Below are 24,607 nucleotides of genomic sequence, written 5' to 3'. Positions count from 1 at the left end.
CCCAAGTGTGAGCCCCGCCAAACCTTTCCCCCCATCATGGCGGGCTCGGCCAGCGGCGCGCCAGCAGCCGGTGATAAATCGCTGTCCCCACTTACTGGCTGGAGGCAGTAACTGTTCCCCGCCAGATAAATGGTCTCCGTTTCTCTCCATTGGAAGCCTCCTTGCCAATTGAACTTAGTTGTTAATTTCTGATAAACTTTTTAATTGAATTATGGCATTTACACAGAAAAGTGCACAAGTTCTAAGTGTGCAGCATGACAAACGGATGCGTGGACACACCCGTCAGGAGCAGCCCTGCGGCCTGGGGGCGGCCCTGACCTCCATTCCAGGGGTAGGAAGACGAAAGAGCACGTGGGTTCGGTGCTTCTCCGAGCCTCCCAGCCAGGCCTCTCGGTCCCCTGTTCAGCGAACAGGTGGGGGACTGGAGGTGGGGTGCGCCAGGTGTGGGCCTGTGCGTCGGGTGCGTGGCCTCCGTCACTCGGCAGGTTCAGGGAGCCGTGGGCCCCAGAGGTGCTGGGCCACGCAGGAGACAGCGGCTGAGCCAGGCCAAAGCGACAGGTGGCCACACACGCATGTGACCAGGCCCCTCTTGGGTCGGAAGACAAGAGCGGTTGTTTTGGCTGGCCTGTCACAGCCAAGTCTGACCACTCAGGCCTGGAAGCCTGGGGGGAGGGGCTGTGGAAAGGACTAGAACAAAGCCGCCAGAAGAGAGAGCAGGAAAGGTGATCAGAGGCAGCAACAGGGCAGGTGGCAGAAAAGTTGGCTGCAACAGGAAGTCTCGGACCTGCCGATGCCGGAGAAGGTGTATTCCTTGGGGGTCCTGTGAAGGCGCGTTGGCTTACATTTCTGGCTGCTGGCCTGGAAAGATGCCAAGTCCAGGACTGATCCCCACCGCAGCCTCCCTGTGCGGGGCTGCTTCCGAGCCGGTCCCGGTGAGCCCTGCCCGCTGGTACTTGTGGGCCGGCTCTTCCACAGTCAGATTCAAGGTGACCATTTCTGTCTTGGCACCAGACTGTCCTCCCTGCTGGCTTTGATGGACATGTTGCTATGGGGGGAGCCCCACGTGGCAAGAAAATCAGTTCTACCTGCTGAAAACTGAGGCCTTCAGTCTAAGAGCCCCCAAGGAGCTGAATTCTGCCAACAACCAGACTCGCGTGGCCATGGCTTCTTCCCCGGCTGAGCCTTCAGATGGATCCACTGCAGCTTGTGAGGTTCTCTGAAGCCAAGAGCCAGGCCAAGCCCACCCAGACTCCTGACCACAGACACTGTGAGGTGATGGATGCGTCTCGCTTGAAGCCACCGAGTTTGGAGAAATCTGTGGTGCAGCTGTAGATACTGAATTCGCTTCCCACACCATACGGGTCTCAGCGCGCTCAGACGCTTAGGGGCTCAAGACTCCAAGTTCCAGGGTTACAACCACGCCAGGCCGCTCAGATCCACAGAGAGGGGACTCAGGGAGGAATGCTGGGGTCACACTGTGGCCATTTTGGAAAATATGTTCCTCTGCCACAGGCCACAGTTCACATTCCTCCGACATGCAAACTATGTCCAGTGACCTCAAGAACCCTCCTGAGCCGGGGTTGGGGCGCATCTCCGAGGGGCAGGACCTAGTCCTGGGGAGGGGCCTTTGGGTCCTGGCCTGGGCTCTGCCTGCCTTGGGCCCATCTGCTGAGTCACACTTCCCTGCTCATGAGAGGACTGAGCTTGCCACTGAAGAGCTTTCTCACCCCGTTTCCTTCCCCTTAAAGCCGAGTCCAAAGCTTCTCTGCCCTCTGTCTCCTCATCCTACTTCCTCCAAGAGCCTAAATCCTTTGGAAATTTGGGGGCTGTCTATTCATTGAAAATCCACTCCATGAGGTCCTGCTGGTGTGGCTCAGTGGATTGAGTGCTGACCTGAGAACTGAAATGTCACTGGTTCGATTCCCAGTCAGGGCACAGGCCTGGGTTGAGAGCCAGGTCCCCAGTTGGGGGCATGTGAGAGGCAACCGCACACTGACGTTTCTTTCCCTCTCTTTCTCCCTCCCTTCCCCTCGCTCTAAAAATAAATAAAATATTTTTTAAAAAACCCACTCCATGAGATAAAAACCTTACCCACAAGACTTTTCTTTTTTCTTTTTTTTTCAAGTAGACCTTTTTTTTTTGGAGCAGTTTTAGGTTTACAGGAAAATTGAGCAGAGAGTAAAGAATTCCCATAGGCAGCCCCACCCGAGTTTCTGGGTCTTATTGCCATGTGATACCTTTTTTACCATTGATAAGCCAATATTCGTATGTGATTATTGACTGAAGGCCGTAGTTCACATCAGTGTTTACTCTTGGCGGTGTAGTTCTAGCTGACGGATGTCTAATGTCAGGTGTCCACCATTACGGGCTCACACAGCGTAGTTCACTGCCTGTGCTCCACCTGTTCATCCCCCCTCCCCCAAGCTCCGGGCCCCCTCGGGTTTCTGTCTCTACCATTTTGCCTTATGGATAAAAAAGGGGCCACGTGCTAAAGCTGACAAGCTGGGTGGGGGTGGGGGCAAAGTAACCAGACAGGGAGGTCTGAAGGTACAAATTCCTAACTAAAAGTGTGTCGTGGCAGGTAGTCACGTCCTACGCCTGTGGCTACCTTGACAAAGGTCACCCTTCGCCTTTGAAATCGTCTGTTGTCTTTGTGCACCTAAGATAACATACCTTTGAAATGTCAGCGTGATCTTCAGTCTTGTTTCCAGACCCCTGGGAGGCGCAGCCTGGGCACCTGAGCCAGGGCCGAGACCACGCTGTTCCCTCGCTTACACGTGCCGTCCGTGTGCTGCGAATGTTCCCTGTTCACTCTCCCGGACCCGCCGAGTGAAGGAAATGATGTGTCTCCTCGTGTTACTCTGCATCCACGCCCAAGGTTTCCCCGCTTTGCTTTCGCTCACCCCCTAACCTACCACCAGGGGATTTCATGGGACCCCCTCATCGCTCCTCCTCTGACTCTAGTGTATAAAATAAGCTGCAAAGCTGCCGGTCTCCCGAGCATCTTCTCGATTTGCTGAGATTTTGCTTCCTGGCGATCATCAGTTTGGCTCCAAGAAACTCTTCCGAGACATTTTCTGAGGCTGGGCGCTCTTTCACGGACACCCCCTCCAGGAGCCGCGGTCGCACACACGTGGAGCCTTTCCAGGTGGGCGCTCAGCCGCACAGAGCTGCCTGCGACCGGCCCTTCTGTGCCCTGAGCTGCCCGCGAGCGAGCGCCCGAAGCCTGGAGCCTGGGGCGCCTGCGCGTGTGGGGGCACCTTTGCTTTTACTCTGAGGTTGTCCCCCATGGGCACCTTTGTTCCGACGCCCTTTATTCTGAGAAGACCTGTCTGGCCATTCTCGTTTCCTCCTGATTCCGCTTGAAGACGGAAGTGTGCTCCTAGCTCCCAGGCTCCTTTCTGGTGGAGCTGGGCACCCCCGTCAGTGTTGCGCTCGGAGAAGCCCTTCGCTGGATCTTCAAGTCCCAAGGGCGACCTGGGTCCGTTTTCTCTGCTACAGCAGGCGACGGTGTTGCTAAACCCTCTGCCCCGCAAAATGAAGCCCCCCCTCCCCCCACGTCCAGCAACGTTTTCTGCACTTTTCTTCAGGCTCTCACCAACCCTGCAAGGTTGTCAGGGGCCTGCCCTCCGCCCCGTAAAGCCAGCGCCACCTGCTTTAGGTTGTAGTGACAGGAGCCCACGTAGGCACATCATGTCCATGACTTTCCCAATCATTACACCCACCTTGCGAGCGACGTAAGGGGTTTTAATCCCCACTGGCAGGGGTGGAAACTGAGGCTCAGAGGACTTATGTAACATGTCACAAATCCCACACTGCGTGAGGGAGCGGAGTGCTGAAAAGCAATTTTCAAAACCTGAGGACATTTAGTGAAGGGGCAACATTAGCAGTAGATGACTCAACACCCACTAAAGGTACCCTCTCCCGGGGCTGGTACGCTCTATCCATGAAGGCAGATGGTGACATCATGTAGGAGTATTTTAGTGAGTTCATGAAAAATTATATTAAACATTTTGTGCTTAAACAATGAATCTTCATGCCTCTCAAAAATGCACTGGTGCGGAACACCTCAGTCCTCACCCCCTCTCTTGCGCTTCCTTCCAGTTTTGAGGAATGTTGGACGCGTGTTCCTGGGTGCCCAGGTCCATGTGAACGACGACCCACAGGCAGAAATGTGAGCACTGGGGTACAGAGAGCGGGACCGACCCTGCCCAGAGAGCCCCCAGCGTCCGTCCCCTATAAGGGTGCATCGGCAGCAGGGCACCCAGGACTTGAGCTGAGTACTGTGAACAACGCCAACAATGACCCATCAGGCGGATTCTTGAAAGGTGGTTGGATTTGGGAGCCGCAGGCGTCAGTGTCGGGGACAGATCATCATGCAACTGGCCAGGATCAGAACACGGTTAAGTCTCTGGCTGGGCCAGAGCAGAATTTGCATGTGCTGGTGCATGAGGCTATTGGGGGTGTACGTGCAGGGGGACTGTGAGTGGGGTGGCATGGATACCCCCGAATCCAAGCACCACTGTTCACAGTTCCTGTAAACTCCCTAGGCCTGTGATGCTTCCCTCCGTCAGAGCCCTTCCCTCCCTCAGCCTCTGATCCCCAGATAAGGGGTTGGAGGGGCCCCAGGTGGAGTCTGCGTGCACTCTGGTCCAATCAGCTCTAGCCAGGGGTTGGGGAAGGTCACAGGAGGGCTGCTCCTTCTGCAGGGGTGTGGCGGGGAAAGTGAAGAAGAGGGAAAAGGGCAGAAAGGGTTTGGTGCTGTGCATCATGCCTGCTGCGTCCTGTGTGCTATTTGGAATGGCGGGCAGGGGAAGGTGGTGCTGGGCCCTCACTGAGAAGCTGTGTGCACCCCCTGAGTCGCCTCCCACCCCTCTCTTCATCTGGGGGCCTCACTTGGCAAACCTGGGAGCCCCCACCCATGTGTACCCCTTGGCACGCTCCATGGCCCATCACGCCCGCGAGGCTCATCCACGCCTTTACGTCTCCTCATCACTTTGGCTACCGGGCACATTCCTACTCATTCTTCAAAACCACGATTTGGCATCACCCCATTAAAACTGACACCACCCTCTAGACGAGATTCATCACTCTCATCTGTGCGCACAAAAAAACCCATTTTACTATGGAAACTCTTTAAGGATACGAAAGTAGAATTCTTCTGCACAACTTTTGCCTGGGAATGCACACTCCCACCTCTGCCGTATGACCCGCGTTGGGACGACGCGCGTCCCCGTGTCCTGCTCTTCTGTGCCGAGACCCTGTCCTTGCACAGTATGCGGGGCACAGCAGAGGCTCCATGCTTCTGAGATGCAACAAAATTACCATCTGGTCCCACGCACCCATTTTACAGGTGAAGAACCGAGGCCCCGGTTCACCAGAGAAGTCAATGCAGTCTGCCCTTTTGATTCCCGGAAAGGTAGAGGGGCAGGTACGGTGCCTCGCCTGCCCTGCCCTGCAGCTAAGCCGGCGCCGGGCTCCGACCCCCGGGCTGTGCCCACTGTGCCACCACCTAGGCCCGCGGCCGCGCGGCAGTTCTTCACGCTTGTTCCTCCTCCGTTGCCACCTGGCGGCCCCGCCCCGCGCCTACTCCGACACAGAAAGTGGCAGCGACGCCCCGGAACGAACCATTGGCGCCCGGGGGAACGGATGTGGCGGCCGGCGCGCCGGGCAACACGGCCACACCCCCACGTTCGGACAACCTGCGTCCCGGCTGCAGTGCGGGGACCGCGAGGACGCGCCGGGCTGAGCAGGGGCGAGAGCAACGCGGGGCTCCCGAGGCCCCGTGGGCGCGCCCCCGCCCGGGCTGAGCGTCGGACGCGCTTGCGCGCGGGTCCGCCAGGTGTAGTGCGGCCTGGGGGGCCGGCGCGCACCTCCACGGGGCGGGGCCGGGGCGGGGCCCGGAGGGGCGGGGCGGGGCCGCCCCTTCCCCGAGTGCCCAGCCCTCCCCCACTGCAGCCGGGGATTAGCGACCTGGGAGCCCGCGCCCCGCGGCCTCGCCGCACACTTTCCCGGGAGCGACGGCCAGGGAGGCACCATGAAGAAGTACTCAGGTGGGTGCCGCGGCCGCGGCGGGGAGGGGGCGGTGTCCCGGGACGGGTCCTTCTTACCTGAGCCGAGGCGGTCGCGGTAGTCGGGGTGCGCGGGGAGCCGAGTGGGTCCCGGAGCTCCCGGTACACGCTTTGGCGTGTGAGGCTTTCGCGCGCGGCCAGTTGAGGCAGCCTCCATCCCATCGAGACCAAGGGGCCCCCAGGCATTGCACCCCTCGACGGATTCGGCGTCCCCCTCGGTTCCAGGGCGGGAGTGGGGGAGTCCGGGCGCCCGAGCCCCCTTTGACCCCTCCGCGGCAGGACCCCGCTTCTGACCTTAGCCGAGGGCCCCCTGCCGCTTTCTGTCAGCCACGGCTCGCTCCGTGGGGCCGCTGGGCCGTCGGGCCCTCCTGCTCGCCCTCCCCGCCCCTGCGCGCTCGCTGGAGTCGCTGACTTTCCCGGAGCCGCAGGCCGGGGTCCTTGCGGTCCGCGCGCGCGCGCGCGTGTTTGTGTGTGTGTGTGTCCGAGGGGAGGATTTTCTTGGGTTCAGCCTCCAGTTTGGAGTGTGGGCCGCAGTATCCTTTTGGGGGGGGGGGTAAACTTATTCCTCTGCCCAGCGGAACACGGGAAGTTCGCCCGGTGGGACCATTCTGCAGCACCCAGCTTGACAACTCAGTTAATCTCTTGGGTCCCAAGATGCCATCGGTGCGCTTGTAGGTTTGGCCTCACGCAGGCGGAAGGGGCCTGACCGGCTCTCATGGCGCGCTCAGCATACTTTGTAAGCCTTTCCCCTTGGGCACTCTGAAGCTCATTTCACAGACCGGCAAACCGAGGCCAAAGCCCTGGAGGGCAGGCGAAGGGTAAATCAGATGTCCTGCGTCTCCTTCTTTTCTCTGTGGTTTTCCTCGAAGGATCCAGGATCCTTTGTCCTTTCAGTTGTCAAATAATAAACGGCATCTCCTTTTCTGCCCGCCCTACAAACTTGAAGTTGCTCCGCTTAATCTATTTGGACGTGAAGTTTTCTGCCACGGAGTCCTGCGTTAATTTTTAATGATAAGAGGACAGAATCACGGGACTTAGTTGGAGCGTCCGAGGGGTGCATCCTCCTGCCTTCGGGCCATTTCTCAGTCCCCTTCTGCTTCCCACATTCAGGAAACAAGTGATAAGGAATGACTGGTCCCAAAGAGGGTTACTCAGAGCTTCCCCTAAAATACCTTTCTGGGTCAGTGGCTTCGAATTTCAACCTCCCTACTTGTTGCAAACAGCGTGGCCCTTTGGACACCCTAGGCAGAGCGCGATCCCAGGCGCGGGGGCGGGCACCGGGCGCGTTGGTGTGACGGTGGGAGAACGGGGCTTCCAGGTGGCAAGTGCTGGGGTTTGGTGCTTGGCCTCCCTTCCTCCCCAACATGCTCCGAATACTTGAGATGGTTGTGGGCACCGCTGCGAGCGTGGCCTCTTTCCCGGGATGGCGGCTTGCTCCTGCCCTTGGCTCCCCGCACTTTGCCTCCTGCTGGAGAGGGGGCGTGATGGTCCCCCACCCCAAGGTCCTCGGTCCTTGGCCTCTATCTGGGGGCAACTTGGAGATGCCAGAGGGCTTGTGAAGCAGGCTTGCTGTCCCCTCTCCTCCACACCCACGCCCTCCCCCAGGGGAAAAATAAAAGATGGGGCTTTGCGCAGTGGGTGGAAGGGGAGTTGGCGGGGTGAGCAGGAACCAGCTCCTGTGTTTACCGAAAGGCCGGGTGAGAGCGGGCAGGGCTCGGACCACTTCCAGTGTGTCCCCCTCCTGGCGATGGGCCAAGGAATGCTGGGTCCCTCTGCAGCAGTGTGGGGTCAGGCTGGAGGGGGCTGGCCAGGCTGGTGGCTTCTCGGCCTCCTTCTGAGTGTGCTCCAGCTCTGTGGGTGCCCCCGTCTGAGGAGGGACGCTTTGCGGGAGGCAGGCTGGCCCTTCCAGAGCATAAGTGCTGTGAGCCCAAGGCAGGCAGCAAACCCTGCCTTGGAAACCCAAGGACAGCCAGGAGGGCTTTCGGTTGTTCACCTGGATTGGGTGGGATTATTGCTTCTGGACCTGCTTACGGGCTTGAAAATAAACTGCATCGTGATGATGTCCTCATAGAGCTGGTTTGAGCTCTCATGAGTCTCTGAAAAGAGAGACATTTAAAAAACCTGTTTTGGGGGGGCTCCCCAGTGTCTCGGGTCTGTACACTCTCACTGAACACGCACTACGTGTTGGCCAGGGCGGCCGGGGCCACGCGGGGCCCTCGCTCAAAGGGAACTTATGTTCTCACCGTGGAGGCAGGACGCAGGTGGGGCGGCTCCTTCACACCCTTCCCCCGGAGCAGCTCGGCTCCAGGTGCTTCCAATGCCCGGGGAGGAGGGACAGGGGCCTGATGGGAGGTTTGGGGGGAGGCGAGACCGGACCGGGCCTTAAGGAATGAGACATTTTGAGTAGGGCAAGAATAAAAAGGGTCTTTCCAGGTGGGGACGAAGCAAAGGCCCAGGAGGGCTGCAGGACGCCTGGTCGGTGCTCGGGGCGGGCTCTGCCCGGACCCACCTCACTCGCTTCCACCGGGAAGAGCCAACAGTGGCAGCCGGCGGGCAGCCTGGCCCGTGTCTGGGGGCGCCTGGGTTAGAGCCCCTCCTGGTCCTGCATCTCGTGTGAAGCAGGGGTGTTGCTAATCTGTTGTGAAGATAAATGAGTTCATACCCAAGAGGCTTAGAAACGTCTGCTCCATAACCGGGTACCCGCTGCCGTCTTCACCCTCGGCAGCCACGGGCAGGAGGTGGAGGCCCTGTGCTCCCACCTTGGCCAGGTCGCCCGGGATCTGCTGGCGCCCTTCCTGCGCCTGAGCTGCTTTGGTGGCCAGGAGGGTGGCAGGCTTCTCCCCCCAGCCCCCCGGGGTGGGAGAGGGCTGCAGGCCCCACCCCTCCGGTTCCCCGGTGTTTTGAGTCTGGGGCTTCTCGTTGCCTGTGCTGAGTGACACAAAGCTTGCCCGTCAGTGTCCCTGACGCCCCTGGGCACGAGGGACACTTATCTGAGGCCTGAGGGCCACAGAAATGGGGGCGGGGGCATTGGTCTGCGTGTGCACATGGGAATTAGTCTGAGATCTTGTGTGGCTTTCAGGAGATTCCCAAAGGGGTGCCTTTCCTGCCAAAGGTTACCTGTGATGGGATCACTCTCTCCAGGGGCCCAGGCAGGGCTGGAGGCTGCACCCAGGGGTGGCGATGCCCCTGCTCCCCCACCTTTTCCCAGCAGCACTGCGGGAGCTGACTTCTGGGAAGGAGGAGGAACTTCCCCAGGGAGCCGGCCCCCCGAGGGTGCAGGGCTTCTTCCTCTTCCCTGCCCGCTCTCTGCCCCCACCCACGTCCCTTCTCGCTGACTCTTGTCCTCTCACGTCCCAGCCTGCTTGCTCTGGCTTGTGAGAGAAAGAGCCACCGTGTACAGGAAGTCTGTGGCTTCCTTGGACTCATGTCCAGGGTCATGGTCCCTCATGGACCCCTGAAGCACCCCCAAGCCTCGGGGAGCTGGCTGAGCCCGGGGCCTGCCCTCTCCCTGGCTTGTTGCAGAGCAGGGAGGCCCTCTCAGGCCTCGGTGGCCTGTCCTTCCTCTCCTGCTCACCCCAGACCACAGCCACCTGCCTGCCGGCATCTTCCCAGCCTTCCGAGAGAGGTCCGAGAGCTGGGTGCCAGCACCTGCCTGTGTGCCTGAGTTTGAGACGGCCCACCTTCTTCCTGGGACCCCCTGTGTGTAAGGGGACATGGGATGGCCATTCAGGAGCAGTGGTCTGGCGTCCACGTCCAACTGGAAGTGGGAGCTGCCATGTGCTTAGAGCCCCCAGGGGGGCGTCAGCTGAGGACATCTCACCTGAGGACTTAGGGACCCCAATAGCAGGAAGGAGGCACTTCCCTCTCCCTCCGAACCATCTCCTTGGGCTGCCCTCCTCTGAGACTCTCCGGCCCTCCCCGGCGCCTGCGGGTGGGACCCGGGGGCCGGACCTTGTTTCCTGCTGTTTGTCCCCGGGCACGGGTTGCGTGGGCTCTGAGTTTGCTTAAGATGGACTTGATAGGGAAGGTTCAGCACACAGCTAACCGGGCCCAGCCACTGCCGGGAGCGCCCGTCCCTGGGTGGATCCAGCAGAGGCCTTGGGGGAGGGGAGGGCTGCAGAGGGAGGCCCCAGGCCCTGAGGAGTGTGAGCATTTGGGTGGGGAAGGAGGTGACATGCTGGGTTCCTATGCCTCTGCTTGTCGGAGCAATGGCCTTGGAATGCCCCGGGGTCGAGGCGTTGCCAGGGGATTTATGAGGCATCTGTGGGTATAAGTGGTGAGCTGAAGGCCCCTGGAGACCACCATGGGGCACACAAGGTCACAGCCCTCACCATGCTGGGGCAGGGTCTGCTGGAGAGACCTTGGCCAGAGGGTCCCAATGGCAGCTGCCAGGGCGCAGCCGGTCCAGAAGCACAGATGGGAGGGAGTCTGTCCTGGTGGGCGCAGGGCCCTGGGGCGGGGGCAGGGGTACCACTGTCAGGCCTGGGACCGCGGGGCCAGCAGACGTGGCTGCAGCAGCCCTGCTGAGCTGGGGGGCGCCCAGCTGCTCTCAGGACGGCTCCGGAGGGCGGCGCGGCCTTGGGCCCGCAGGGCTGAGCGCGGCTCTGTTCCCAGCCCCGCTTCTCCTGCCTTATCTCCGGTGCCGCCCACGGCCCGGGTCTGTTTGCAGTTGGTGTGAAGGGGGCATTGAGCTGTTGCCGGCGCTGGGGTGGCTCCCGGGAGTCTTGCCGTCAGTGGCCCCTTGGAAGCTGTGCAACAACCGAGCTTTGTTCTGGGCCTCACCTGACCTGGTTCTCCAGAGCGTGACCGCAGGCAGCCCGGGAGCCTCCAGGACAGGAAGGGGGGCGGCAACCGGCAGAGTGAGCCCGTCCGTGGCAGGGGACCATGCTGCCTGTCTCTGTGGCAGGAATGCAGGCCCCAGATCGTCCTCCGATCATCCTCCCTTCACGGTGGGGGAGAGGGGGGCTAAATGGCCGCTCCCACCTGCCCCTCAAAGCACCAGTTGGGTGACGAGGGCCGGAACGGCCTATGTCTCACTCTTCCTGGAGACTAACTGGCCTGAAGTTTCAGAGCTGGGGCCAAGGTAGGAGCCTTTCTTTCTCATGATGGGTGGTGGGGGACGGGGGTGGCATTGCCCTCTTTCTGGCTCCTAGAGAGGCCTTGCTCCTCCCGGGCAGCTTAAAGGATGTGCAAGGAAGCCTAGGCTGTGGCTGGGATCCTCTGGGCCCCACCCCAAGGCTGCACCAGGGGGCCAGGGGTAGCCATGGCAGCCACGCCTGGACCCTTTGCCCTGGCCAGGCCAGGCCAGGCATGTTGGGGCAGCAGCTGAAATGCTAGCAGCAGTGAGTGTCTGCCCAGGCCGGCGATGGCTCCCAGCGAGTGGGGTTACTAGGAAGGGCTGGGCGGAGACGAGCTGGCAGGCCGCCTCTCGCCTCGTCCGTCAGACGCATCCGACCTGTACTGCGGGGCTTTCACAGCCTCCCCATAAACTGTGCCTTCTGTTTCCACCGGGATCAGATCCCAGATCCCAGTGGGAGAATAACTCTCCTGTAACCCGAGCCCCTTGGAAGTGGGTTAAATCCAAACCCTGCTGTCTTCCAACCTGGGCTGAGCCACCCGGCGGGACTTGGGGGATGTTTGCAAAACTAATAAATGCTTGACTTTGTTTAGTTCCGTAGCCACAGGCCAAACGTGTGTGCTGAGGGGCAGGGCTTGGGTTGTCGTGCAGAGATGACCCAGTGCAGACACCGAGGGGACACCAGGCGGTGGCATAACCGCCAAGGGCACCCGGCGGTGGCAGCGTGGGCAGGAGAGGAGGTGGTGAATTTCTTGTCAACGCTGGCATCAGGCTGCCTTCGGCATTAGGGGCCCGAGGAGTGGCAAACCCTCGGCTCTGGGGAGTGAGTCACTCTGGACGCCCCTGCGTCCCTGGTAGCTGGGGTTGACGCGTTAGCTGCCAGACCTTTGCTTTACTTTTTTTTTTTTTTTTTAAGGAAAAGTTTCTAAAATACACTTTGTGTCTCTCCCATCTCTCTTGCTTTTATTTTTGTTGTTCATTTGGTTCATGACTTAGAGCCAAACAAACAACGTGAGCAGGAAATTCGAAGGAGAGATTCTCCAACCCCCTCGGCTATAAGCCCGCTTCCTGTGTGCTGGGACAGGTCTCCACCTGCGTTGTTTGACTTCGTTATCAAAGGCCTGTAGCATGTTTTCAGAGTTGCAGTTCCCTATAGAAATCATTTTCAAGTCGGTTCTTTTTCCCTGCGATCGGATCTCAGGTGTGGCTTCCAGAATTACAACTTGGATGGCTCTTCAGAATGGCTGTTCCTTCATTTACTTACCTGACCTCTTACCAGTGCTCTTGACCGGCCTGCCGACCTTGGCCCTCTTCCTTGTGGCCGTGGTCCCAGGGCCCTGAGTCGAGCCTGCTCTGTGGCTGATGTCACAACAGCCGTGCTCTTTGCTGTGGGACACGGGCTGGTTGGATACTGGACATTTTTCCAGGTAATTAATTTAATAAAACATTGCTCATGACGGCTCCTTTTCCTGCCGTTCCTGGAACTGCCCCCAAACCCAGACAGGAGTTCTACTACATTTCATGAAGCAGTTTAACGAACAGAACATGCCACTGGCCCTGGTCCTCCACCTGCTTATTGCCATGGAGACGTCCCAGGGCATCCTGGTCACTGGAGAGGTCAGCCCCCTTGCCTAGTCCTTGCCTCCCTTCTCGGACAGGTGCTCAGAGCCCGGTGCTCTGCCTGGCATCTCCCTCCCTCCTTCTCTTCTTTGGCCCATAAGAGATGTACCCTAGGAGGTGTCTCTGCTTCCTTGGACCAGCTGGAATCCCCTGGTCTTAGACGGGCCAGTCGCCTGGCCGCCTCTCCTGGTCGTCACTGTTTCTGTTGCCCAGTTGAGTTCTTCTGGAACCTGCAGACCCCACGGGGCAGTCGGCCGTGCCGTGTGTCTGGCCCACCCTCTGTGGTCACCATCTGGTTTCTTTCTTCTTTTTTTTTTTTTTAAGTATATTTTATTGATTATGCTGTCACAGTTGCCCCAATTTTTCCCCTTTGCCCCCTCCGCCTGGTACCCCCCTTCCCTCCAGCAATCTCACCCCCCTGCGCCTGCTGTATGCTTCCCTGAGTTCATGTCTGTGGGTCGTGAGCGTAAATTCTTTGGCTTCACCCTTTCCTCTTCTATTCTTAACTCCCCCCTGTCTATTTTGTTCCTACCAATTATGCTTCTTAGTCCCTGCACCATTTCCCCATTTCTCCCCTTTCCCCCTCCCAGCTGATAACCCTCCAAATGATCCCCGTACCTATGATTCTGTTTCTGTTCTGTTTTGCTTAGCTTGTTTTTGTTTTTATTTTTTAGATTCAGTTGTTGATAGTTGTGAGTTTGTTGTTATTTTAACGTTCTTGGTTTTGATCTCTTTTCCTTAAGTAAGTCCCTTTGACATTTCATGTAATAATGGCTTGGTGATGATGAACTCCTTTAGCTTTACCTTGTCTGGGAAGCACTTTATCTTCCCTTCCATTCTAAATGATAGCTTTGCTGGATAGAATAGTCCTGGTTGTAGGCCCTTGCTTTTCATCACCTTGAATACTACTTGCCTGTCCCTTCTTGCCTGCAAAGTTTCTTTTGAGAAATCAGCTGATAGTCCAATAGGCACCCCTTTGTAGGTAACTCTCTGCTTTTCTCTTGCTGCTTTTAAGATTCTCTCTTTATCTTGAACATTTGGCATTTTAATTATGATGTGTCTTGGTGTGGTCCTCTTTGGGTCTAGTTTGTTTGGGACTCTCTGTGCTTCCTGGACTTGTATGTCTATTTCCTTTGCCAAATTTGGGAAGTTTTTCTTTATTATTTTTTCATAATAAACGTTCACTTTCTTGCTCTTCCTCTTCTCCTTCTGGCACCCCCATGATTCAGATGTTAGTACATTTGGAGATGTCACAGAGGTTCCTAAGCCTCTCCTTGTTTTTGTTTTTTTTCTTTCTTGTTTCTTCTTTTTTTTTTTTTTCTGGTTAAACATTTATTTCTTCCTTTTGTTCCAAATCGTTGATTGGAGTTTGGCTTCCTTCTCTTCACTGTTGGTTCCCTCTGTATTTTTCTTTATTTCATTTTGTGTGACCTTCATTTTTTTCCTTTATTTTTTTGCTGTACTGAGTTCTCTGAACATCCTATCTTTACCACCAGTGCTTTGAACTCTGTATCTGATAGGTTGGCTACCTCCTGCAGACCTGCGGTCCCAGAAACCTTGACCTGCAGAGGTCAGCTCTTCTGCCAGTCACAGGCGAGCCTGGGAGGGCCGAGGCATGGAGGGGTACTGAGTGTCTTGAGTTGTGTATTGGTGGGGTCCAGAGTACAGATGCCCGACTAGTGTCCGTTTGGGGAAAGGGCTGTGGGTCCCAGCTCAGCACTGGTGTCCTGGGTTGGACTTGGCCATCTGGTGGGGCTGCGCCTGCTGTCTGCTTCCCTGGCCTTTGGGTGGGAGCCAGAGCCAGCCCCTCACTGGGCTGTGAGCGCCACCAAGAGCGGCCAGGCCCCGATGGTTGCGCTGGTACCCCAGCTCCTCAAACAGACTGAGATGCTCAGTAAGTGTTCTTATGAGCCTGCATTTTGTAGGAAAGACTTGAAACCTGCCCGAGATGCGGTGAGAGCTGAAGGTGGATTTGCAGCCGCTCTCCCTTACTCCACACACAGCGCTCTTGCCCAGGACATGGCACCGCGCCACCCTCTTCCAGCTTCCGGCCCTGCAGCTGAGCCCCGACCCCGACCCGACCCCGAACCCAGCCTGAACCTAGACAGAGGCTGCAGGTGCTGCCCCGGAGCCAGCAGCCCCCCTTCTGGTGGGCATTTTGTGTATGGGAGCAACTGTTTCTTATACAAAATGAGAAGCCAGCCCTCCACTTGGCAGACGGACTGGCAGGCCAGGGCGGGTGTCAGAGAAGGAACTAGGACCCCCGGCTTCAAGGCCCAAGGCTTTGCTGAAACCAAAACTTTCTGCAGTATTTAGTCTTTTGCAGGAGGAGCTCCTTTCTAAGGTAAAAGAATTCCTCACATTGTTGATGAATAATAAGCTGAGATTCCTTGAAGCCACAGCCGGCCTTGGGGGTGGGGGCAGGTAGCCCTGTGTTTGGGGCAGGGGCCTTGGGGCATCACCAGGAGGGTCTGTCTCCCCTGCCAAGTGCACACCTCAACAGGGAACGCAGGCCAAGGGCAGAGAGGAGAGGAGAGGAAGGAGCCTTATCTCAGGTTCCTCTGAAGATAAGCCTGGAATTTCACTCCCCACTGAACCCCTTGACTTTGATCCAGCCCTTCACAGCTTCTGTGAGCAAACTGGCTGCTGTGGAAGAAGGGGGAGAAGATGTGTGTCCAGGGAAGGGACAGCAGAGAGGGGCAGGTGCTCAGGAGTTTCAAGAAAAAGCTGAGAATGAATTCTTTTCTATAGAGAAGCTCTTGTCATTGAAAAGGGGTGTTTGTGCAGGAGTTTTCAGAGCGCTCCTCCTGCAGAGTTCCCCTGGAGGCTGTACTGGCGGGGCTGTGCCTGGCGGGGCTGTGCCTGGTGGGCTGTGCCTGGTGGGGCTGTGCCTGGTGGGGTGTACCTGGTGGGGGTGTGCCTGGTGGGGTGTGCCTGGTGGGGCTGTGCCTGGTGGGGTGTGCCTGGTGGGGTGTACCTCGTGGGGCTGTGCCTGGTGGGGTGTACCTGGTGGGGTGTACCTGGTGGGGCTGTGCCTGGTGGGACTGTACCTGGTGGGGGTGTGCCTGGTGGGACTGTACCTGGTGGGACTGTACCTGGTGGGGTGTACCTGGTGGGGCTGTGCCTGGTGGGCTGTGCCTGGTGGGCTGTGCCTGGTGGGGGTGTACCTGGTGCGGCTGTGCCTGGCGGGGGTGTGCCTGGTGGGGTGTACCTGGTGGGACTGTACCTGGCGGGGGTGTGCCTGGCGGGGGTGTGCCTGGTGGGACTGTACCTGGTGCGGCTGTGCCTGGCGGGGGTGTGCCTGGTGGGACTGTACCTGGCGGGGGTGTGCCTGGCGGGGGTGTGCCTGGTGGGACTGTACCTGGTGCGGCTGTGCCTGGCGGGGGTGTGCCTGGTGGGGTGTACCTGGTGGGGGTGTGCCTGGTGGGGCTGTGCCTGGTGGGGTGTACCTGGTGGGACTGTACCTGGCGGGGGTGTGCCTGGCGGGGGTGTGCCTGGTGGGACTGTACCTGGTGCGGCTGTGCCTGGCGGGGGTGTGCCTGGTGGGGTGTGCCTGGTGGGGCTGTGCCTGGTGGGGTGTACCTGGTGGGGTGTGCCTGGTGGGGCTGTGCCTGGTGGGGTGTACCTGGTGGGGCTGTGTCTGGTGGGGCTGTGCCTGGTGGGGTGTACCTGGTGGGGCTGTGTCTGGTGGGGGTGTACCTGGTGGGGTGTGCCTGGTGGGGCTGTGCCTGGTGGGGTGTACCTGGTGGGGTGTGCCTGGTGGGGCTGTGCCTGGTGGGGTGTGCCTGGTGGGGTGTGCCTGGTGGGGCTGTGCCTGGTGGGGTGTACCTGGTAGGGCTGTGTCTGGCGGGGGTGTACCTGGTGGGGTGTGCCTGGTGGGGCTGTGCCTGGTGGGGTGTACCTGGTGCGGCTGTGCCTGGCGGGGCTGTGCCTGGCGGGGCTGTGCCTGGTGGGGTGTACCTGGTGGGGCTGTGCCTGGTGGGGTGTACCTGGTGGGGTGTACCTGGTGGGGTGTACCTGGCGGGGCTGTGCCTGGTGGGGTGTACCTGGTGCGGCTGTGATGAAGGGATGGGGAGGGTGCCAGGCTCTGTACCTGGAAGAGGGCTCCTCCGTCAGCCTGCGGGGGCAGCTGTGTCCTCTGAATGTGGGTTCTACAAGGAAGATGGTCTTCCTGAGGTCTCCTGGGATCGCCCTCTTTCTCTCGAGGACCCAGGGGCCCTGTCTTGTCTGGATCTCCTTCCTGCTTTTGAATGCAGTGTTTTCCTTCTGCCCGGGATGCCGGCCAGCTGTGAGTCGCACGTTAGTGCCTCTGTGGTCCTTTGTTCTGTGTCACCTGTGTGCATTTTGATCTTGTGTGCTCAACATATTACACTTTACGGAGTGGCTTTGCCTTGGCCACAGGCGTTCCTGGGTGGCCAGGTCTGGAGGGCACCAGGGTCCCAAACTCCCCATGTCCTGGCTGTCTCCTCTGGATTTGGGAAACTGCCCCCCACTTCCCCTGATGTAGGCCGCAAGGTTTCTGACTTCCCTCTATTGGGAGGGAGTCAGATGCTGGCGGTCTTCCTTGGGGTGGCAGTGGCCCCGCTGTCCCGTGCCAGGCGTCTTGGTTAGAACTCACATTTTGTTAAAATGCTTCAGCCCAGGCAGCCACGCTGTTACTTCCATTTGCTCACAGAGCCCTGGTCCCGGCTGCCGTAGGAGTCTGCTGAGCACCCGTAGTAATCCCACCACTGAAAGGTTAATTTGCTGCGAATGATGATAAAGTCATCTTTGCAGTGCTTACTTCGTGCCAGGCACTGTGCTGGGTGTCTGCATGGTTCCTCATTTAATCTCGGTCACCAGAGAGTAGACCGTCTCCGGCCCATTCTGCGGACGGGAAAGCTCAGTCCCTGGGCCCTCAGCTAGCGCCCGGCGAGGTCTGGGTTCTAACCCCGTTAGTCTGCCTTTGGACCCTCCTGCCTCCCTGGCCTCTGAGAACTCAAGTAATTTTGTCTGGGATGACACCAGGCAGCTGAGTTTCAAATCGTCTCCTCTCTTTCCGAATATGTTTTATTTTAAAAGCACATAAAAATAACTCGGTTCTCAGCTGGCCCAACGGAGCCGTTAGAGGTGCTGGAGGCTTTCCCAGCTGCCTCTGCCCCGGGTGCGCACTGGGGCGCAGGCCTGTCTCACTAGGTCCGGGCGCGGGCCCCTCGGGGCGGTGGGAGCGTGCCGGTCTGCGGGCACCTCGGCCACCCCCTGCTCCTCCGTCAGCGGAGAGCATGTCCTGCGTCGCTTCTGTGCCAGGGGCCGCCTGGCACCAGCTGCGTGTTTTGGGAAATTGGAAAAATAAACAGTGTAAATAAAATAAAAACTCCCCCGGGGAAATCTGAGGGACAGATGCTATCAGCCTTACTTCATCCCCTCCATCAGGTTTGGGAAGATGGGAGCCCAGCTGGTTCTTGGGGACCAGATGCCCGGGGTGGGGAGGCGAACACCCTGAGCGGATCCTCTTCATTTCTGCCATTGTCCAGAAGCCAGAGGTGGGGGGGTGGGGTGGGGGGCACCGGTGGGCATCAGTCAGCTGACCCAGGGGAGCACAGCGGGAATGTCGGGCCGTTCCTCACTGGGTGCTGTTTCCATACTGGGGTCTCTGCATTTATGGTCACAGCTGCTGGGCCCTGGTGGCACTCTTTGCCTAGACAGCTGACCTCTGAGTAACTCATGGTGTAAATGTGGGTGGGGACAGATGATAATTCTCGTGTGTCATTTACGCAGTGCAGTTCCCAATGAGGTGTTGGGGGGCGGGGCAGGTCAGCGCCCCTGTGGACGCGAGGCCAGTTGGGGCTGGGATGCCCAGGCCTCAGGGCCAGCACTGTCCTCTCTTCCCAGCCCTGGGCAGCCCACCAGAGCCACTCCGGGCAGCCATGTCCTGGCCTTAAGGGGGCTATCAGTTCTGGGAGCCAGGTGCGGGCCCCTCCTGCCCCCGCACGTCTGTGGCTGTGGCCCGGCCTCTACCTGGGAGGGCTGTGGCCTGGGGTCCCTGCCTCTGGTTGGACCTCCGAGAAGGATGGCGTTTTCATCACTCAGCAGTGAGCAGACATGTGACCGAGTCGGAGGCCACCCAGGGAGGGCAGCTGTCACCTCTGCCGCAGGTGGTCACTGCACCGACCAGGTTCCCCAGAGCACAGAACCAGCAGGCAAGATGGAGAGGGAGACCTATAATGAGGTTTATGACGGGGACTTAGCTCGTGCGACGGTGCAGGCTGAGGAGTCCCACCCCCTCCCGTCTGCAGGCTGGGCAGCTGGGACAGCCAGGTGCGAAGGCCCAGGACCAGGGCAGCCGGCGGTGGGACTTGCCCGTGGGCAGGGGCGGCCCCTGTTCCAGTCCGGCAGAGAGGGCGCTCCCTTCTGCCGCCTCCCGTGCTGTTTGGGTCCTCCTTGGGTTGGAAGAGGCCCGCCCACGTTGTGGGGACAGCGCACTTTACGACTCCGTTCACAGAGTCACGCGCTGTTATCACCCAGAAGCACCCTCATAGACACACCCAGAGAAGGTGTTACCAAATACCCAGCCCCCATGGCCCGGTCAAGTTGACATGCACCGGGGGGGCTGCGGTGGGCTGGGTGGCTGGGGGAGCACTTGGCAGCTGGGGGATTTCCGAGCCTCACTCCCTCACCTGTGAAGTGGGGGTGGTGGCACCTGCCCCATAGGATTGGTGGGGGGAATGAGTGGGAAAATGGGCGTGAAGCCATGGCGGTCCCAGAGCCTTGGCCAGGGGATGGGGTTGTGCCTGCACAGCATCCGCCTGGCCCTCCTTCAAGGGTCGGCTGGGCCCCGGTGGTCACTCCGTGCTGGGCTGCTCACGCCCTGCCTGGGGCTCTAGAACCTTCAGAAACATTGCTGGCTGCCTTCAGCCGGCCACAGTTTAGGACTGTGTTGTGGAATGAATGAATGAATGAATGAATGAATGAATGGGTGGATGTCACGAGAGCCTCTCTGGAGGTCTGTCGGGGAGAAGCTGGGACCTCTGACCCCAGCATGCTGGGTGGTGTCAGGAGGCGGGTCCCCTCTGAGCAGCAGGCTCTCCTCCAGTGTGTCCTGCTGTCTGTGGGGCAGGCCTCTGCTGGGCCCGCTGGGCGTCCTCGTCGCTCTCTGAGGGGCGGCCTGGTTGTCCTGGCAGCCCAACCCCTGCCAGAGCACACACCTGGCAGAGGTGCAGTGGCCACCTGCCACCCTGTGCCTGCCTGTCCTGGCACCTCCTGAGTGTACTTGGCTTAGCACCTCAGTAAACCTCTTCACGTTGGGGCTTGCCGGCCGTAAGCCTCTCCGAGGATGGGTGCTGGGCCGCGGGGTGTTTGCGGGGAGGGAGCCGGGCAGCGTGAGGCCACGTTAACCCGGCTGTGTTCCTGTCCCCCCTGGGGAGTAGGGAGAGGACAGCTCATGCCTCCCCGGCCCAGTGCCATCCCCGCCGCCCTGTGTGGCAGACCCCGTCCCAGGGAGACCCCGTCAGAAGACAGGTGGATGAGCTCATACCAGGGGGCTGGCTGGGCGCCCCCTCCTCTGCCACCCTGCACACAGTCCCGGCAGCCAGGCACAGCTGAACCAACCCCAGAGTTTGCAGTTTGATGAACTTGGGTTTATTCTGGCCTCAGCTCCTCGTAGCTGTGCAGCTTTGGACAGAGTTACTCAACCCCACGGAGACTCAGGTCCTTCCTCTGCAAGATGGTGGTACATGTTTGGCCCAGGGCCCGGCCAGCGGCCAGATGGCGGTGGCTGTCACTGTAGGTGGCTGCTGGGAGGACAAGGGCCTCTGGCCTCACAAGGGACCACTTTCTGGTTCTGGGGTCCCTGGCAGGATCGGGGGCGAGGGCATGCCCAGTGCTCACCCTCTCCCAGAAGCCTCGTGTGACCTTTGCCCTCTGCCTTTGTCTTTAGGAGTCACGCGGACATCCAGCGGTCGCCTCCGGAAGCTTGGTGACTCGACCGGCCCAGGTACGTGGCTTGTTCAGCCTTGACCTCCTTGTTCATCTGGGGCAGGAGCTGCCACTCATACCGACCTCGGGGCGCCCAGCCCCAAGGGGTCTCAGGGGCTTGGCCTCCCCCCTCAGCCCCCAGGGCTGCGTGCGCATGGCTTCTCGGCACCAGGCCCCGACCCGGCCCCCCGTGACCGTCGCAGGAGCCTGCCTGGTTCTGTGCTGTCCTGTCCGGTAGTCTGGCCCGTGGCCTGTGCGTGTTCTAGCGGCCTCTTCTCACAAGATGGGGGGGCGGGGGCCAGAGACGCGGGCACTCGACTCCCTGAGGACTCAGCAGAAATGCGTTGAGGACCTACTGGGTGCCGGACCCCAGGCAGGATCCATGGAGGGGCCGTTGTGGTGATGGAACAGGCAGCGGCCGTTCTAGGGGAGGGGACGTGCCGTGGAGGGCCCACGGCACCGGGGGCCTGCCTGCCTCCTGCTAGAACAGCCCTGTCTGGGTGACTTCCTGTGAGCGTGGAACCGGTCCACACCTATCCTGTCCAGTGTGCGGTGGAAACAGTTCACACCTGTCCTGTCCAGCGTGGTGGCAACTGTCCGCACGTGACTACTGAGCACCTGAAGTGTATGTTGTTATATTTTATTTATTCATTTATTTGCATAGAATTATCTAACTAACATATTTTTAATTAAGTTTTACGTAATGTCTGCATGCAGCTAGTGGCTGTGAAATTTGACAGTTTCAGAGTGTGCGGGCTGCCTGGGACCCCAGAATTCTGTACTCAGTGCTCCTGAGCCTACTTCCGGGGCCAGCGCAAACTTCTCCCCAAGTCTGTCCTCCAGAGGCAACCCCTGTTGGGCTAGGCACCACTGACCTGTGGGGTGGCTGAGGGGCAGCTCTTTGCAGGGAGTAGGCATGGGGGTGACGTGAGGTGGCATGTGATGTGCAGGTTTTGATGTCCACGCACGTGTGTATGAGGCCCCCTTGGGTGCAGGATGGGGCCAGGTTGGGGAAGAGCATGGTGACTCCCAGCTGGCAGTCCCTGGCCGGGTGAATGAGTCTCATACATGCTGGTTAAGCAAGATACCCGCTCCCTCAGTCATGTCGGGACACTAACCACTGGACTGCCTGGCTGTTGCTGCTGCGTTTTGGGGGAGCTTTCCTCTGCTGCGTTTGGGGGGAGCTTTCCTCTGGGGCTGGCTGCCTCTGAGTGATGGGAGGAGACAGCCGCTGAGCTTTGGAAGTGACGTCTCAGGATGCCGGCGCCTTGGGCCGGCCCAATGGATGCGGCTTCCTCTGGCCCCTGCCTGGTGCTCGGAGCGGCCAGTTCTGTGTTGTCAGCACTTGGCAGCTGCCACTGTGGCTCCGCTTGGAAGCCTAAGGCATAATTTGCCAAAGCCCGAAGCTGGTAATCTGGGTTTCGCGTGGGACCGCCTGCTGACACACGAAATCCTCTCCCTGGGGGCCCTGCAGGCTCGGCTGGGACACCCTTTCCTGTCTGCCTGGCTCCCATCTCTCATCTCTGCCTCCTCTCGGCTAAGACCTTGCTCTGTGGTGGGGTTCTTCCCTGGAACCGCTGCCTCTCCGCCCTTCCCTCTGACCCTTGCAAAGGTGTGCATCACATTCGGGTCCCCGAGGCTGTGTGTGGAAGCAGCCAGGGTGGCCGTCTCTGCGGGAGGCCACACCCCCTCCTCTCAAACCACACCCACATCAACCTTTTGACAAGCTCACTCGTTTTCTGTCTTCTTCTTTAAAAAAATGGTTAGATGTATAAAAATATAAAGAATAAAATAAAACACCTGTGCACCACCCCATCCTGCTTTAGAGATAGGTGTTGCAGGTGTAGCCCACGCCCCCAGCGACCCTTTTCATGCCCCCTGTTCCGGCCCAGGCCCCCACGATCTGCGTTTAGAACAGGTCCCTGGGGGCATGTCTGCTGGAGACAACAGACGTGTCATCCTGAGCACGTGCAGGCACATCATGTGCTCCACTGCCACTCTGCTGTGTCGCATGGGTGACTTTGAGATTTACCCGCATGGGTCCCTGCAGCTTAGTGTGTTTGCTTAGGCCGCAGGTGAGGCCCCCCCTCGGGGTGGGGAGGCGGAGTTAGCGCCCCACTGGGCTGCCACCAGAGGTCCACGGTAGGTGTCCCTGTTACCAGCGCGGCTGGCAACACTCTCCTGTGGGCTTCTTTGGGCAGGTCCTGAGCCCTCCCAAGCGCCCTTCCGGTTTGCTCTCCACACTCACCCACTTCCTGGGCCGGGAGCAGTCTCCCTGGGCAGCTGCCTCCCGGACTGCAGTCTCCAGCCAACCTTTGCCCTGGTTCCCAGGCGCTGCCTGCTTCCTCACCTCCTTGTGGCGTGGCCCGGCCCGGCCCGGCCAGCTGGCCTGTCCCCGGGGCCTTCTCCTTCTGCCCTGACATCCGGTGTGTTGCTGGGACCTGCTCTTCCTCCTTCAAATACCGCTGGGGTTGGGGGCTTCCTCCCCAGTCCCGCCCTCATCCCTTTTGTAGTGGGGTAAACAGTGTCCCCCCAAATCCGTGTTCCTCCGGAACCACGGAGAGTGACCTGTTGTGGAAATAGGTCTCTTACAGACATGGTTAGTTAAGGATCTCGCGAGGAGGCCATGTTGGCTGAGCCCTCAATCCAGTGGCTGGCGTCCTTATAAGAAGAGGAGGGACGCAGAAGGAGGCCCCATGCTGACAGGCAGGACTGGGGTGAGGAGCCACAGCCAGGAAGCGCCTGAGGCCACCGAAGCTGGAAGAGTCAAGGAAGGGTTCTTCCGAGAACCTCTGACACCCGGATTTTGGACTCCTGCCTCCGGAATCTGAGAGCACCGGTTTTTATGCTTCACGCGCTCCGTTGACGGTTTCGCTACAGCTGCCCCTGCGCCCCGCCCAGTGAGCGCTCAGCCTCACACTCAGGTGTCCCGCCCGCAGACAGTAGGCGCTGGGAGGGCGGGGCCTGTCGGCTCTTTGGCCAGCTCCAGGGCCCAGGGCTCTTGCTTGGCACAGAGCAGCTGCTCAGGGCACGTGCTGGGGGGCCAGGTGCCCCGTCTCAGGCCACGAGGGTGTGCCTTGTACCGCGGAGCTGGTCAAGGGAGAGGTGGCCGGAGTCTTGGCTGCCCATGGACCTTGTACCCGGAGCCCCTTACTTTCTCTCCCATCCACTGACACCTGTTCCTTCATTTTCCTCGCGTCTCAGCCTTGCCATCCATACCCAGGTACTCAAGCAAGAAGCGTCAGTGGGGTCCTGGACCTCTGGTCTCCTCCAAACTCCACCAGGTCAACAGGCTGCCAGGATCTCAGTAACTCAGTCTCTCCCCAGACAGCCCTGGGAGGCGCTGCCCATGGTCTTGGCCGTGTCCCGGTCAGGCCTCTGGTGTCCCCCCTCCTCCCCATCCCTTCTCCCCGCTGCAGGCTCCTCCCCAGGCAGCGGGCATTTGCTAAGTCCCGTCTGTGCGCCAGAGGCCAGGCGATGGGCTCCATCCAGGTGATCGTTTACAGCAGGCCTGGTCCTGGGAGTGGCCCGGACCCGAGTCTTGGCCGCTCCCCTCCCTCCCTGAACGACATGAGTCTCAGCACCCGCTCCAGCTTCTCCACCGGCCACTGGGCCCCAGGCTCCGTGCAGTCACCTAGCCACTGGGCCAGCCGGCTGGCAGCACAGCCAGTGTTCATGCAGGGGCTGCTGGCTCGGGTCCCTGGATCTCCATGTCCCATTCCACAAGGCTGCGGGGTGGCTGGGGACCCGGGGGCCTGGCTGCAGGGATGACTGGGGGCGTCTAGAGCAAGAAGGAGGCTAAGCAATGCCTGAGTGACCGGCCGGCCTCCTGCCTGGAGAGGTGAGGAGCCTGCAGGCTGATAATCAGAGGCTGGAGAGCAAAATC

The 24,607-nt window shown here is 59.6% G+C and overlaps 1 protein-coding gene across 1 annotated transcript in view; it reads left to right on the top strand.

Annotated features, from left to right (window-relative positions):
* Positions 1 to 5,951: 5,951 nt before the first annotated feature.
* SEPTIN9 (septin 9) overlaps positions 5,952 to 24,607 on the top strand; it is a 133,397-nt gene continuing 114,741 nt past the window's right edge. Inside the window, exons 1-2 of the mRNA XM_090292879.1 lie at positions 5,952 to 6,053; positions 20,684 to 20,740. Coding sequence (XP_090149005.1) covers positions 6,038 to 6,053; positions 20,684 to 20,740 — 73 coding nt within the window. The 5' untranslated portion in view covers positions 5,952 to 6,037. The remainder of the gene's footprint in view (positions 6,054 to 20,683; positions 20,741 to 24,607) is intronic.

This window comes from Furipterus horrens, unplaced genomic scaffold (assembly GCF_987537825.1).
Source record: "Furipterus horrens unplaced genomic scaffold, mFurHor1.1.pri manual_scaffold_11, whole genome shotgun sequence".
Lineage (NCBI taxonomy): Eukaryota > Metazoa > Chordata > Mammalia > Chiroptera > Furipteridae > Furipterus > Furipterus horrens.
Note: the sequence above shows the minus strand (reverse complement) of the source record. Positions and strands in the feature narration are given on the sequence as shown.